The 15,477-nt window shown below is 43.9% G+C and overlaps 1 protein-coding gene across 1 annotated transcript in view; it reads right to left on the reverse strand.

The window, feature by feature from the left end:
* Positions 1-1,971: 1,971 nt before the first annotated feature.
* LOC142591079 (uncharacterized) overlaps positions 1,972-15,477 on the reverse strand; it is a 298,478-nt gene continuing 284,972 nt past the window's right edge. The window contains exon 6 of the mRNA XM_075703447.1: positions 1,972-2,149. Within this exon, the coding sequence (XP_075559562.1) occupies positions 2,010-2,149 (140 nt within the window). The 3' untranslated portion in view covers positions 1,972-2,009. The remainder of the gene's footprint in view (positions 2,150-15,477) is intronic.

Genomic DNA, 15,477 nt, shown 5'->3' on the forward strand with positions numbered 1-15,477 from the left:
GTCAGTGCATGGATGCCAAAAGTAGAGAAAGATCCCTTGTAGCGTCGCATTCGTGAAAGGATAGTCCCATTGACAATATTATTACCGCTGAACTGTTAGCCTCGGAGGAATTTTTCTTAAGCCGTCCAGAGAAACAATGGACACATGGATGACGCAACGACTCCGTGGCCATTGCAGTACCTCGATCTTCGATCTAGCAAGGTGCACATTGTACGTTGCGCTCTACGTGTGATCGAATATCGTTGGATAACAAGAACAACCGAAGTAATTAGGCCCTGCCGCTTCATTCTCAATTCATTGTGTATAGTTGGGAAACCTCACAGTAGCACTTACTGTTATGATCTCACCAATGGGAGGACAGCGGTATAAATGCTGCAGCCTTCATTCAGAAAACATCATTGCCTTCCATTTTCCAGCGCAGTCACTCGAAGCTTCTTTGATGTGACAATTGTTAAAACAGATAGCAATTGTTTTAACATCTTTTTTAGTGTGAAGTGAAATATTGCAGCCATGTTAATCTACAAGTGATGATACCCTCAGTAATACACTTGCCTTCCCTGTGATGTTGCTTAGTGAGCTCGATTGAAGTTTGCAGTTTCCGGTTGTGGTCGAACGCGGATGGTTAGACATTGAACATTAGATATAATTGATTTAATCATGAAATTTTACATGAACATACGCAAACAAGTGTTGGGCCCATAGCAGAACCTAGTGTAGGCCCATATGGTATACGTGCCTATGTACAACAACGATCAAGACAGAGTTGAGCAATTGCACATAATAGTACAGAATTAATCAGGATGAGAAACAAACATACATCAGTGCAGCAATAAGATAGCATTATTATAGAAACAATATAATCATAATGAGAGTGCAACATTTGTAATTGATATTTGAAAGACATATTCTTTTTTTGGAGAACACCAATTTACTGCAACTCTTCACTTCTATTGGTAAGGCGTTCCACGTTTTTGTACCGCGGTACTGAATTAGTCTTTGACCGTATGTGTTTCGGGTATCTGGTCAATTGAAATTTATGGTTATCGCATATTTAGTATATCGTGTAGGAATCACGAACATAATAAACGACAAGCTTGTTATCGGCACCTTGCATGCACTGATTTTGCCAAAGATTAGGCTTTCTCAAATGATGGTGTCGTGTACCGCAGAGAAAGACACGACTGTTCCCGAAATTGACTAAGCGTTAAACGGCGCTTTCAAAAGGTTATACGTTTCACATCCCAGATCGTGCTGGTATAGGTTACAAATGTTTACAGTATAACATTTAGGTTTACCGGAATTTTGAAAACTTGCTTCTGGCAGATAGCGTAATTCTTGTCACGGAGCTGGAATATTCAAAAAGGTGGACCATTACTAGCATGAGAAAACCAAACATAAATACAACTAATTACCAATAAGATCAATTGATAACCTTGCTAGGCATTTGCAATTTAAGAATTGCACCCAGTGAGCTTGCAAGACTTACCTACTTGAAAGGAATCTCCAGGATAACAACAGATTTGAGATATTATTGCACAAAGTGGAGAATATAGATGGGCGTTCCAGTTCCTTGCGTGTTTCAATGTTTAAGAGAACGTTTTCTTAAAATAGTAATTGGATCAAGAGTCAAGTTTTATAGAGAGTTTCACGGCGCATATCTCCATGCTGGCCTTATTCTGGAAATTTATTCCCAGTGGATACGAGTTGCAAACGGACAAGCTACGATTACTAAATTACAACATGTGCATAAAGAAGTTTACTAAAGATGAAATTAGTGAAACTGCTCAATTTATTCAAGTCGTTCTTGAATAAATTGCTTTGATTTCTTCTGCAAGTAATGTCCGCTTGTCGCAATAATGTGGCGCAAGAATAAAAAATATATTATCTGCAACTGCATAAATGCATAAATCACTGTGGTGTTTCGTAGAATCCTTTCTGCAGTAACTCAATCAACAAAAACACTTATAGCCGTTTCTGCCAAAAAAATTTATTCGTGTTCCACGAGCGTCTTACGACTTGCCGCAGCTATCGAGATATGCAAAGTAGTGTGGGCTTTTGCAGTTTGTTTGAAAAGACAAATTTGTCATGGAAGGGATTTGGCTTTCTAGAGTGAAGTTCTCCTTCACCCAGACTGAACATCTCGCTTGTTCTGCAAATATAAAAAGTGAATATTGAGGTAAGCACGATGTGTAAGATGGGATTGTATGTTTTTTTAGAAATCTAGAATGTTTTGAGAACTTTTTAAGCTGAGATGTAACCCATAATTAGACTCACCTATTTTCAGGTTACTACAAGTCTCTGATGAGATGTTAAGCACGAGTGGGCAAATATAACCCAAAATACATATGTTAACATAACTCTAAATATTCTTACAACCTTGAACCCTACTTCGTAGCAATCAAAGGAACGTGGTTAACAAGTGTAATTGATGATCACGGAATACTACGCTAAGGTGTGCAATTATACGCAATGACGCGCTTACATGTGGTGTTAGTGTGGCAATATAGACAAGCAAAAGAATATTCTTCATAGTACTTTCAGATGTTGGAAGGCGCAGAAGTAATTTTTTTTTGCAAATAGCTGAGGCGTGCGCGTGCAATCATTTGCGCTGTGCTTACCGCAGCCCTTCACACACCAGGTACGTTGTTTCTTCCCTTCGTAACTACAAGTAGGGCAGTGTATCGAATACAAAAACATTTGTTTTTGTTGATTTTACTATGCCAAAAATTTATTAGAATTCTTTTATTTATATTACTCAGATGCTCCCATTTTTTTTGATGTATGCTTCCAATTTAACATACACCCAATAATGACTCAGCCTACGCCTGTACGCGGAATAATGTCTGACATCCTTGCTTAATTTTTCTTGGTGACCATTTTCTTCACAGGAATAGGAAAATTAAGATCATGCCAGGCATTTCGCACTGACAGCTCATTTTCTGCACCGTACAGCCGCTTGATGCGAAACTTCATCGACAAAAATCGCTATAGTATCATGATTTCAGCCATGCTGACGATGCAAACATGACTGATTGTATTTCTTTTGGATTCGGTTCTTTGTTAGCACTTTCAAATAACTTACCTGCTGATGCCAAAATGTGACGCGGAGTAAATTTGAACACATTGCTGCTTTATGCATAAAAGATTGTGCTAATTAAATCAACAAGAACATTACCCCATGAATAATTCGTGACCTAATGCATACGTAATACATACGAAACAAAAAGAAAGCAATTAAGAAAATATCTAAACACGAAGCGAGGAAATGTTGCTAGAATTGCGGTCAGAGTAGTTGTTAATCACATCAGGTATAAACAAAATGATATTACATCTAATTAAGTTGTGAAGATTCTTCCGAAAGTATAGCAAGATAGCTCAAATAAATTCTGAGACTATCTGAGTCCCAAGAAAAGAGACTAATACAGGCGTTCCTCTAAATACAACAGCGCTCTTGTAAATTCTTTCAATGGTAACTTCCAATCAGTTTTTACTGAAGAAAATGTAATGCTACCGTTCATGGAACCACCTCTACCTCTACGCCACCACTGCACGCACCGCTGCTTTCGCATAAGTACACACAAACCAATGTCACCAATGAGTATACGGGAAAGAGCACACACAAAGTGAAGTTGGACTCGACGATGGGAAACTTCCCGGCTGGTGCATTATATGTGACACTGATTTTCAATCTTCGAATTCCAAATGACTAAGAACGCTTATTTGTGAGCAGTTCTGACTAATAATGACTGAAATGACTTGTAATGAATAATAATGACTACGAAGTCACCAATCTGTCTAACGACAACTTGTAACGACTACAATAAATTAGAAATTATTAAATATGCTTAGTAATGACCAGTAACGACTAATTATGACTGAACTGACTTTGAATGACTACTCATGACTATGATATGAGCAACAATGTTTAAAGAAGGCTTGAAATGACTACAATTGAATACATATGCATAAAGATGCCTAGTAGTGAGCAAAAATGACTAAGAATGACTGAAATGACTTGTAATGACCAGTAATGACTACGAAATTACCGATATGTCTAACGACAACTTATAACTATTAAAGTTCATTAGAAATGACCAAATATACTTAGTAATGACCAATAATCACTGATAATGACTGAAATGACTTCTAAGAAGATAAATAGAAGAGGCAAAGAGGCGAATACTAAGATTAAAGAGAAATTGGTTTCGCCGTTCACCTCCTAACAGACCCTGTAATTTGAGAATTATTGAACTATACTTATATATATCAGATCCTTTCATCATACTAATCGTCATCATCATCAGCCTGGTTACGCCCACTGCAGGGCAAAGGCCTCTCCCATACTTCTGCGACAACCCCGGTCATGTACTAACTGTGGCCATGTCGTCCCTGCAAACTTCTTAATCTCATCCGCCCACCTAACTTTCTGGCGCCACCTGCAACGCTTCCCTTCCCTTGGTATCCAGTCCGTAACCCTTAATGACCATCGTTTATCTTCCCTCCTCATTACATGTCCTCCGCATGCCCATTTCTTTTTCTTGATTTCAAATAAGATGTCATTACCTCGTGGTTGTTCCCTCACCCAATCTTCTTTTTCTTATCCCTTAACGTTACACACATCATTCTTCTTTCCATAGCTCGTTGCGTCGTGCTCAATTGAAGTAGAACCCTTTTCGTAAGCCTCCAGGTTTCTGCCCCGTAGGTGAGTACTGGTAAGACACAACTATTATACACTTTTCTCTTGAGGGATAATGGCAACCTGCTGTTCATGATATGAGAATGCCTGCCAAACGCACCCCAGGCCATTCTTATTCATCTGATTATCTCCGTCTCATGATCCGGATCCGCTGTCACTACGTGCCCTAAGTAGATGTACTCTCTTACCACTTCTAGTGCCTCGCTACCTATTGTAAATTGCTGTTCTCTTCCGAGACTGTTAAACATTACTTTAGTTTTCTGCATATTAATCTTTAGACCCACTCGTTTGCTTTGCCTCTCCAAATCAGTGAGCATGCATTGCAATTGTTCCCCTGAGTTACTAAGCAAGGCAATATCATCAGCGAATCGCAAGTTACTAAGGTACTCTCCATTAACTTTTATCCCGTATTCTTCCCTATCCAAGTCTCTGAATATTTCCTGTAAACACGCTGTGAATAGCATTGGAGAGATCGTATCTCCCTGCCTGACGCCTTTCTTTATTGGTATTTTCTTGCTTTCTTTATGGAGGGCTACGGTGGCTGTGGAGCAGCTATAGATATCTTTCAGTATTTTTACATACGGCTCGTCTACACCCTGATTTCGTAATGCCTGCATGACTGCTGAGGTTTCGACAGGATCAAACGCTTTCTCGTAGTCAATGAAAGCTATATATAAGGGTTGATTATATTCCCCACATTTCTCCATTACCTGATTGATTGTGCGAATATGGTCTATTGTTGAGTAGCCTTTACGGAATCCTGCCTGGTCCTTTGCTTGGCCGAAGTCTAAGGTGTTCCTAATTCTATTTCCGATTACCTTAGTTAATAATTTGCAGGCAATGGACAGTAAGCTGTTCGGTCTATAATTTTTCGGGTATATAAGTAACGATCGGGTTATTTCCGCGCAGAAACTTAGTGACTGCCAACTTACAGAATTTCTGCGCCACATAAAAGTCCCGTTCAAGATGAAGCGCCGACATTTGGCAAGCAGATACTGTGGGAGAATTTCCTGTAGCTGATACCAACTTCCTCAACTTCCTTACAAATTAACCGGGCCAAGTCGTCAGACCACTCTCTGTCGCCTTTGCCTGCCCACGGTGACAAAACCTTGAAAGTTGCCAGACAAACTCCAGTGGCAGGAACTGTTTCGTTGATTGGCGTTCCTGGTGTTCCAATGCGCTGCCCCACTCAGTCTACCGACTCACCCAAAAGTTCACTGGAATTCTCTTTCAGAGGAACGGAACCCGCTAATTTGTTGCTTCCATCTTAGTCAAGGTAGTCACTGTAGCTGTAGTCACTGTAGCTGTCGCACTAGATCTGGGACGCCCAAATTTTCGCTCAACCCCCAGTGTGGCACTCGCGCCTTCGGTATAATTAGACTTTCGGTGCTATCGCTGAACGCTACAGGTGATATTGTATCTGACTGAAATACAATGACAGGAAGCGCTAATTGTGACGAGTGCTTCTCCAGACTGTTCAGCCCGTCTCCTTTATATCAGCGACCACAGAAGTGTAGTTCAAGATAATTTTGATACTGTCGCCAAGAGCAGTGCTCTGCCCACAAGTGCTGTCAACCACACCCTCCCCCATCAGCGACCACAGAAGTGTAGTTCAAGATAATTTTGATACTGTCGCCAAGAGCAGTGCTCTGCCCACAAGTGCTGTCAACCACACCCTCCCCCAAAAGTCGTATACAAACTACCTCATCGCGAAAATATTGTCTCTCACCGTCCAGTAGTGAATGCTAAGAGCAACTTGCAAACCGACGCACACGTGAGGCTCGGCGTTATCCGATCCTTGCCTCGAACGTTTTTCGCCAGCGCCCTCAACCACGCTGTACACGAAAAAAGTTTATAATAATTTTTCGTACCTGGTTGTCATTACCCAAAAGAAACTATTCTACTTCATTAAAGGCTTCGCAGTCAGGTGTGACTATGGCCACCTCTACCAGTCGCCTTTACTCTTTATGTTCGAGTCCCAACATCATAATGTTATCTGCTCCGGAAGTTTTCTTCTGTCGCCGCTACATCAGAATGGACTTAGCCTTGGAGGCGTAACCTCATGAATTTTATTGTCACTAGCGGCCAGAATACGCGTGCCACGCCAATTCATATCGCTCTCGAAAAAATGGCATTTCATGTAAATTTCACTTAAGTAACAAGGTGAGGTCGGGCATGCGGAGGAGGCCTTGTAGTGACAGTGTGATGAAGATTCACTGGAAAAAGAAAGCAAGCTTGATGAAATTAGGTAACAGAATTGGACAAAAATGCCGGACAAGTAATGTATGTGGCAGGCTGAGGTTGGCGGCCAGCGAAGATGATAGTTATTCACTGCGGAAGAAAACCAGGTGAGTCGAGGAATTAACAAGGCACTTACGCCGAATATGGAATTAAACGTTCTTATGCCGAATGAAGTCAACGTCTTAGATGTAGCTGGCGACATGACGATTAGAAATAGTTGCGATTTTTTAAGCAGACCCAGGTTGTGGCAGAGAGTATGTTCAACATATGCTGCAATCGAGGCCTTGTCAGCGCCGCGTGGATGAAAACTGAGGCAATTTTCAGTTTACGAAACACACTGCTTTGCGGACTTCAAAGCCGATCTCAGCGAACAAATACAGCCGATGTATGTTTTCAGTTCGAAAAAAAAACAGGCTTCCTTATTTTTCTTATCCTTCGTGTATGCTACTTATGAGCCGAGCAGTTTCATTGAAGGAGCGGAAAGCTCTGCATTATAATGTAGCCTTACTAAAATTGAGGTAGCGCCCATTGTGGCCATGTGCGAAGTGTGGGGAAAGCCATTTCGACTAAGAACGGCGGCCAGACGCACGGTGCTGCAATAGTCACCGAAAGCCGCAGGTTGAGCGGACAGGTTCCTAACTCCCTCACTGCACTTATTCTAGACACTCTGCACAGAGATGCGGCAAGGTGCGGGGAAGGGTCAGTGAGCGAGTAGGAGTTGATGCAATCGTTTATAGGGCAAACAACTTGCGTAACTTATTCGGCCAGCTTTCCCCACTCGACTAGTGAAAACTAGGCAGTTGACACGAGCAATGTATGAATGCGGATTGGATTGCGCTGCAGTAGCAGATCATGGAGGATCCACCGATTAAAAATGGCTCCCTTGCTGATGCGAAACCTTTGAAAGTAAGGCAAAATTCGTTGGAGTATTGTAATGACTTGCGCTCACCAAGTTTATCAGCAATGACTTGCTTCAATGAGCAATGCGGTCGATGTAGGTGGTTGTGCAATACAAGGCTCTGGTAACAAGGAATTGTACGGGTTGCATTTCGGAGGTGTAGCACTCAGGACGGATTGTTCGGTAACACTTTCGAGCGGCCTGCCAGATATAGCATGATTAAGTATTACTGTCTGCGACAAAATTCTGAGAACAGCAAATTGTGGCGTTCTTCGGGATCAGTCAGATATGACATTTGGTTGCCAGAACTACAAATGAAACGTCATGCGATATTCGATCGTTGTGAATTTTTGGGATCACTGCACTTTTCCAGGTTAACCGTTCATGAGGCAACATATTTTATGGCGTTTGTGGGAGAATAAACAAGGGATACAAGAAATAGGATACAGTGACAACTAGTGAGTACAGAGAACTTAAGTGAGCGGCAGTGGTTCAACATGATTTTAGCACTTTTTTGCCATATCTATTGGTTTTCCTCAGAAACGAAACTACTTAGTCTTCACTTTCGGAGGCTGGCGCTTTCTCTGCTGCTCGGTGACTGCCAACTGCCATCAGCTGATGCGTATGCTGGTGGTCTCCCCAATTTATGAGCAGTGTTGTTTATATGTAATGACATTTTGCTGCGAACACCTTCGCCGCATTTGGACATGTCAGTTCCGTTTTTATTAAGTTTAATGAAGCAGCTGGCACACAGCTTAATTAGCAGTAGCAAAAAAAGCCCAGCGAGAAAAGCAACAGCAGTATTTGTTTCCTCTTCCCATAGCGAGACAGCCAGAAAAACACCGGTTAAAACCCAGAGCAGCTGCACACGAATACCATACTCCGTGCGAGGTGGGTTACAAACGGATTTTGCTATGGTTAAGGAACGCAAGAGGAACAAGTTCGACCCTCGAAACGGAGGCTTTATCTTTCCATCAATAAACATACGTAAATGGCTCACGTCTACTCACGTGCCCTTTGTTAAGCGGCGACACCATATTTCTAGCTTGACGTGCTGTCAAACGTGCATACGGTACAGAAGCTGTCCGTTGCTGGGAAGCAGCAGAGCCCGGTTATTCTAACGGTAGCGGAAGTAATGCAGAGCAGCTAGAGTTCTAATGAGTGCCCCTATGAGTTCAGCAAATGATGGATCAGTCCCAGAGTGGGCAGCTGGTTGAAATGCGAGATCGCTGTTCAGTGAGTCAGGAGGTTCCGCTTACCGTGAACGCTTTGTAATCTCCTTTTGCGCTTTGGTGCCTTTTTATATGAAACGGCATTTTCCGCGGTTCCAGCGGATGCCCACGAGCAGTGACAAACTTCTATTATCTCCAGTGACCATTATTTCTTGCCCTTACGTCTATACAGTTTACTAAGCAATATACATTGACATATTGAGCTGTTACATCACAAACATTATTGCCTGGTTGATTGGTCTTAAGTGCTTAAACAACATCAACAAATGATGAGTTTAGATGGATCAATATGCATTGTAAAATCTAAGCAGGTTCGTGATCGAAATCTCACGCTCTGCGCGGTGCACCAGGCCCTGTCACAGGGTAAGGTGGAGGAGCGGCTGCATAAGAGCTCCATTTTTGTCAGAACGCACTAATGGGTCTACTTGGCGATGTCTCTTTCAGTAGTTTTCATGAGGACAATCTAAAATGTCAGCGCGGCGTCAGTGGCGAGCTATGGCTGCTGCAGCTCTCAGCACAGCGGTCTGCTGAGCCCGACGTCGTCTACGATTCGCTTCTTCAGCAACGCTTCGTACCTTGCTGGGAGTCACCATAAAGTAAACCGAAGGCTAAACACAGGTATCGAGAGCACTCAGCGCACATGTCACATTCTTTGAGCCGTGGAATGATACGATGTTCATGATAATGATTATGGGAATATTATTATCATCACCTTTCATAGGGAGCGGTGACAAATATTCACCTAGCTTGCTTGGCTTGACCACACGCAGCTACACATTTTTCATTCTAGAAATGTTGTATACAATTCATTAACCTTCTTTTTCATCCTCAAGACAGTCCACCTATTTCTTCGTCAATCCGTCATAGTGGGTTGGAAGCAAATACTTGATAGTAAACATAAACTACATTGTAGCACAGCCTATGCGACTGCTACAAGTCCTGACAGTCACCTAGCCTGCTTGATTTATTCAGGTATACCATACATATCCTAAAGCGCGGATTCTAAGGAACAGACAGTGGCACGCGTAGGCAAGCTTCGGCACTCGCCAATGCGTCTAAAGCGCCAAAAGCGTCGGTCGCGAACAGCATAGCGCGTGGCGACGCGTAGAGATTCTGTCGGCTGCTGATGCTAGAAGATCAGTAACGTGTGGCCAGGCTTCGCTGGCGTGCACCAATCAGAGTCTGCGACCGGTCGAAGGCGTCCACCGATCAGAGTTTGCGAGGCCTCCGTACTCTATGCCTGATAGTCGCCGATGCGAAGGCGCCGACACAAACGATCACAAAACAAACCGACTTGTGCTTGAAAAAACTAAGAAAAATGAATGAGGGCAAGGTTATACAGAAACAAGAATCGGGTTGAGCCAAGCTACGAATTACGTAAATTTTAGCTGTTATAATGTTTCTTGGTTTTCTGAACACTACAGGTGCTTCAATTGTTTTCGATGATTTTCTCAGAATCTAATTTTTTCATGTTTCTTTCATACACCAACAAGCACAAATATATCGAAGCCCATAATTTATCCGATGAGCGTGTTTCACCGAAGAACAGATGTTAAACGTTATCGCTTCGCGCTGGACGGGCCTGCACTTACCGGAATTTTCGCGAATATTATCGACGGTTCTATCCGTTGTCTGTTGTCGACGGACGTTGTACAATTTTATTGCATACGCAACAAGAATTTTGTTATAGCTTCAGGAAGGCGCACGGGCACCGGTGAATACGCTAGAACGTTCGAAGGCTGATATGTGAAAACGGACACGCTTGAGCCGTAGATCATGTTTTTGACCCGCCAACATTGATCGACGCTTTCGGTGCGATTTAGTGTTACTTGTTTGGCTGAGCGCAAGTTCGCCCAATGGAGATTTAAATTTAGAACTCCCTCTTTTGACTATGCATCATTCTTCACCGTCACTGCAACGTGACAATATTTCTTATACAGAGTTTTGAATAATACTTTACACGCGTAATTCTTACATAAATGGCTGTGCGTTGAGCTTCCAAAAATGAGAACGTACGACAGCTTTTGGTATAATATGACATGGTCGAGCAGGTGTTTGCAAAGTGATCTTGTAGACAGACGACGACGGGAGCGCAAGCGCTGATGCCGATATTTTGTGCACTATTGCTACTTCAAAGGTAAAAAAAACACCGTGACAGGCGTACATTCAATTATCAAATGCGGTTTTTATGTCTAATAGAGCATACATCATCATCATCATCATCATCATCCTGGTTGCGCCCACTGCAGGGAAAGACCTCTCCCATAATCTTGCAACTACCTCAGTCATGTGCTAATCCTCGCCATGTTGTCGCTGCAATAGAATGAAACGGAAAACTTTATTGACACTTTTAAGGTTTTAGCGGGTCGAGGCCGAAGTCTTCATTCTTGAAGCTTGAGTCCTCTTCAGCCATGGATGGTCCCCTAGTCCAGGGCTCCACTGAGCCGGGCCGCCTCGCACGCGTGCGCTATTAGAGCTCTTTGAGCCTCTAGCTCGCGGCTGGTGAGCCAGCTCTCCCATTGCTCCGCACTTGGTGTTTTGTGTTTGTGGAATGCCTGGTTTCTTGTACACTCTCATGTAATGTGGTATAATGTTGGTTTAGCTCCACACCACGGACATGTTGCGCTATACTGCGTAGGGAACATCCTACTTAGTATGTGTAAGTTTGGGAAGGGGCCCGTTTGCAGTCTCCGCCATCCTGCGGCCTCCTCCTTTGTTAATGCTTTATGTGGTGGGGGATATTGACATCTCAGCCCCTTATAGAGGTTTAATAGCTCTGAATAGGTTCCTGCAGTTGATCTGTGGCCCCTCTGGGGCGGTTGACGTTCCTGCTCGGCTAGTCATCCCTCGAGCTAGGCTGTCTGCCCCTTCGTTGCCCCTGATCCCTGCGTGGCTTGGGATCCAGATAATGTTATGTGTGGGTTGTCCCTCAGCGATTGGGACTCTGCTGAGGATCTTGAGCGGCGTGTTACTAATTCTGCCTCTTATATAGCTCCGGCACGCCTCTTGTGAATCTCTTAGAATATTGAGGGATATTCCTGTTCTATAACCTTCTTCCGCTGCCAGCGCGACAGCAATTTCCTCTGCCTCGGTTATGTTAGCCACCGCGGCCGTGAGTCCTGTGATTAATTCTCCTTGATTATTTACTACTACCGCTGCCGCGTTCTTTTGTGTGCTCGTGAGTATAGGGACGCATCGGTATACACTGTATTGTCCCGATGTCCCATCGTCTTTTCGTAATACTCTGCCCTAGCCTGTCTCCTACTCGCATGGAGGTTTGGGTCCATGTTGCGAGGGATAGGTTGTATGCGGAGTTTCTTTCTTAGTGGGTCTGATATTGTGGCCCTGCTACTTTGTGGTTTTTCTACTTCCCGACCTAGCTTTGTCAGGAGCTCCCTTCCCGTTGTTGTATTGCTGAGTCTTCGTACTTGTGCCTTGAGCTGGCATTCCCTTAGGTCTTCAAAAGTGTTGCTGATTCAAAGTTGCATGAGTTTGTCGTTGGATGTGTTCCTTGGGAGGTGCAGAGCTGTTTTATACGCTTTCCGGAGGATGGTTTCCACTTGCTCTTTTTCGGTTTTGGTGATTGCATGGTACGGCAGTGAGTATGTGACCCGGCTGACTATGAGGCTGTTGACCTACCTGAGTGTGTCCTCCTCTTTCATGCCATATCTCTTGTGTGCCACTCTGCTAATCATTCGGCCCACCTGTCCTGCTGCATTGTTTAGCAGGCAGATTGTGTGGCTACATTTCCGGCTTCCTTGCAGCCACATGCCGAGGATTCTAATCATCTTTTGTTCCGGGATGTTCTGTCCCGAGAACCTTACTTCGAGAGGGGCAAGAGTGGGGTGTCTGCCCACCCTGAGGAGTTCAGATTTCTCCATGGAGCATCTGAGGCCTCTTTGCTTTGTGTATTCTTCGATGCAGGCGGCAGCTTCTTGTAGTGACTCTTGTTTATCCCCTAGTGAGCCTTGAGTAGTCCAGATCGTTATGTCGTCCGCGTACATTGCGTGACTGATTCCTTGGATCTTGCTAAGTTTCTTGGTAAGGTTGACCATTGCTATGTTGAAGAGTACTGGCGAGATTACTGAGCCCTGCGGAGTGCCTTTGTATGGCGTTTGAAAGGCGACACTCCGTAGGTCCCCCAGGCCTACTGTCGCTGTTCTGTCGGTTAGGAAGCTTCTGATATAGTCATGGACTTTCTTCCTGCAATTAGTGGTGTTAATCCCCTCCATAATGGCGGCGTGGGACACGTTGTCAAAGGCTCCCTTGATGTCGATGGCCATGACCACGTTTTCCCCGTTTTTCGGCATTGTCTCGAGTACCTCTTCCTTTAGCTGTAGCAAGATATCTGGGGTAGACAAGTTTGCCCTGCAGCCGAACATGGTGTTGGGGTACCATCCTCCGTCTTCAAGATGCGTTTGGATTCTTCGGGTCACTATTCTTTCGTACAGCTTGCCTAGGCATGAGGTAAGCGAAATTGGTCTGAGATTTTCAATTTGGAGTTTTTTGCCGGGTTTGGGAATCATCACCACTACGGCGTGTTTCCACTCCGCTAGTACTTTGCCTTCCTCCCATAGTTTGTTGAGGTAGAGGGTGAGCTGATCAATTGCTTCGTCGCTGAGGTTTCGAATTAGCGAGTTTCAGGTTTCGTCCGCCCCTGCTGCTGTGTTCTTTGTTGTAGCCTTTACAGCCTCGACTACCTCTTCTCTTGTGATGGGTTGGTCTGTAGTTGAATTTTCTTCACCCTGGTAGTCGCCTCGGTAGCCTTCTACCCAGATCTTTCCGTAGCATTTTTCCCGTACTGTTTGGAGCAGTTGTACTTCTGTTCCTTCATACTGGTGGATTAACTTCTGAATGGATTTGCTGCTTTCCCCCTTGCTCTTGCTCGGATCTATGAGTGTTCTGAGGATATGCCATGTTCTGGCTGTGCTTAGCGTGCCATTCAGTGAGGTACTAACTTAATCTCAAGCGCCCTAATATGTTTCTTCCGCCCCCTGCTACGCTTCCCTTCTCTTCGAATCTTGTAACGCTTAATCACCATCGGTTGTCTTCCCTCCTCAGTACATGCCCTTCCCATGCCCATTTCGTTTTCTTAATTTGATATAAGACGGGATTAGCTCGCGTTTTTTCCCTCCCCCAATCTAATCTCTTCTTTTCCCCCTTCAACGTTACACCCATAATTCTTCTTTCGATAGCTCGTTGTACCGTCCTCAATTTAAGTAGAACCCTTTTCCTAAGCCTCCAGATTTCTGCCCCGTAGGTGAGTACTAGTAAGACACAGCTGTTATACAGTTTTCTCTTGAGGGATAATCGCAACCTCCTTTTCATGATCTCAGAATGGCTGCCAAACGCGCCCCAGCCCATTCTTATTCTACTGATTATTTGTCATGATCCTGATGCGCGGTCACTATCTGCCCTAAGTAGATGTAATCCCTTACCACTTCTAGTGCCTCGCTACCTATCGTAAATGGCTGTTCTCTTCCGAGACTGTTAAACATTACTTTAGTTTTCTGCAGATTAAATTTTAGACCCACCCTACTGCGTTGTCTGTCCAGGTAAGTGAGCATGCATTGCAATTGGTCCCCTGAGTTACTAAGCAAGGCAATGCCATCTGCGAATTGCAAGTTAATAAGGTATTCTCCATGAACTCTTAACCCCAATTCTTCCCAATCCACGTCTCTGAATACTTCCTGTAAACACGCTGTGAATAGCATTGGAGAGATCGTATCTCCCTGCATGACGCACTTCTTTATTGGCATTTTGTTGCTTTCTTTACGCAGGATTACGGTGGCTGTGGAGCCGCTCTAGAAAGCTTGCAGTATTTTTACATGTGGCTCGTCTACACGCTGTTTCCGTAATGCCTCCATGACTGCGGAAGTTTCGACAGAATCAAACGCTTTCTCGTAATCAATGAAGCTATGTGTAAGGGCTGGTTACATTCCGCACATTTCTCTATCACCTGATTGATAGTGTGAATATGGTCTATTGTTGAGTAGTCTTTACGGAATCCTTCCTGGTCATTTGCTTGACACAAGTTTAAGGTGTTCCTGATTGTATTTGCGATTACCTTAGTAAATAGTTTGTTGGCAACTGGCAGTAAGCTGATCGGTACATAATTTTTCAAGTCTTTGGCGTCCCCTTTCTTATGGATTATGATAATGTTAGCGTTTTACCAAGATTCCGGTACGCTCGAGGTCATGAGGCATTGTGTATACAGGGTGGCAAGTTTCTCTCGAACAATCCGCCCACCATCCTTCAACAACTCTGTTGTTAACTTATCCTCCCCAGCTGCCTTCCCTCTTTGCATAGCTCCCAAGGCTTTCTTTACTTCTTCCGGCGTTAACTGGGGGATTTCGAATTCCTCTAGACTATTCTGTCTTCCATTATCTTCGTGGGTGCCACTGGTACTT

This window comes from Dermacentor variabilis, chromosome 8, assembly GCF_050947875.1.
Source record: "Dermacentor variabilis isolate Ectoservices chromosome 8, ASM5094787v1, whole genome shotgun sequence".
Classification (NCBI taxonomy): Eukaryota; Metazoa; Arthropoda; class Arachnida; order Ixodida; family Ixodidae; genus Dermacentor; species Dermacentor variabilis.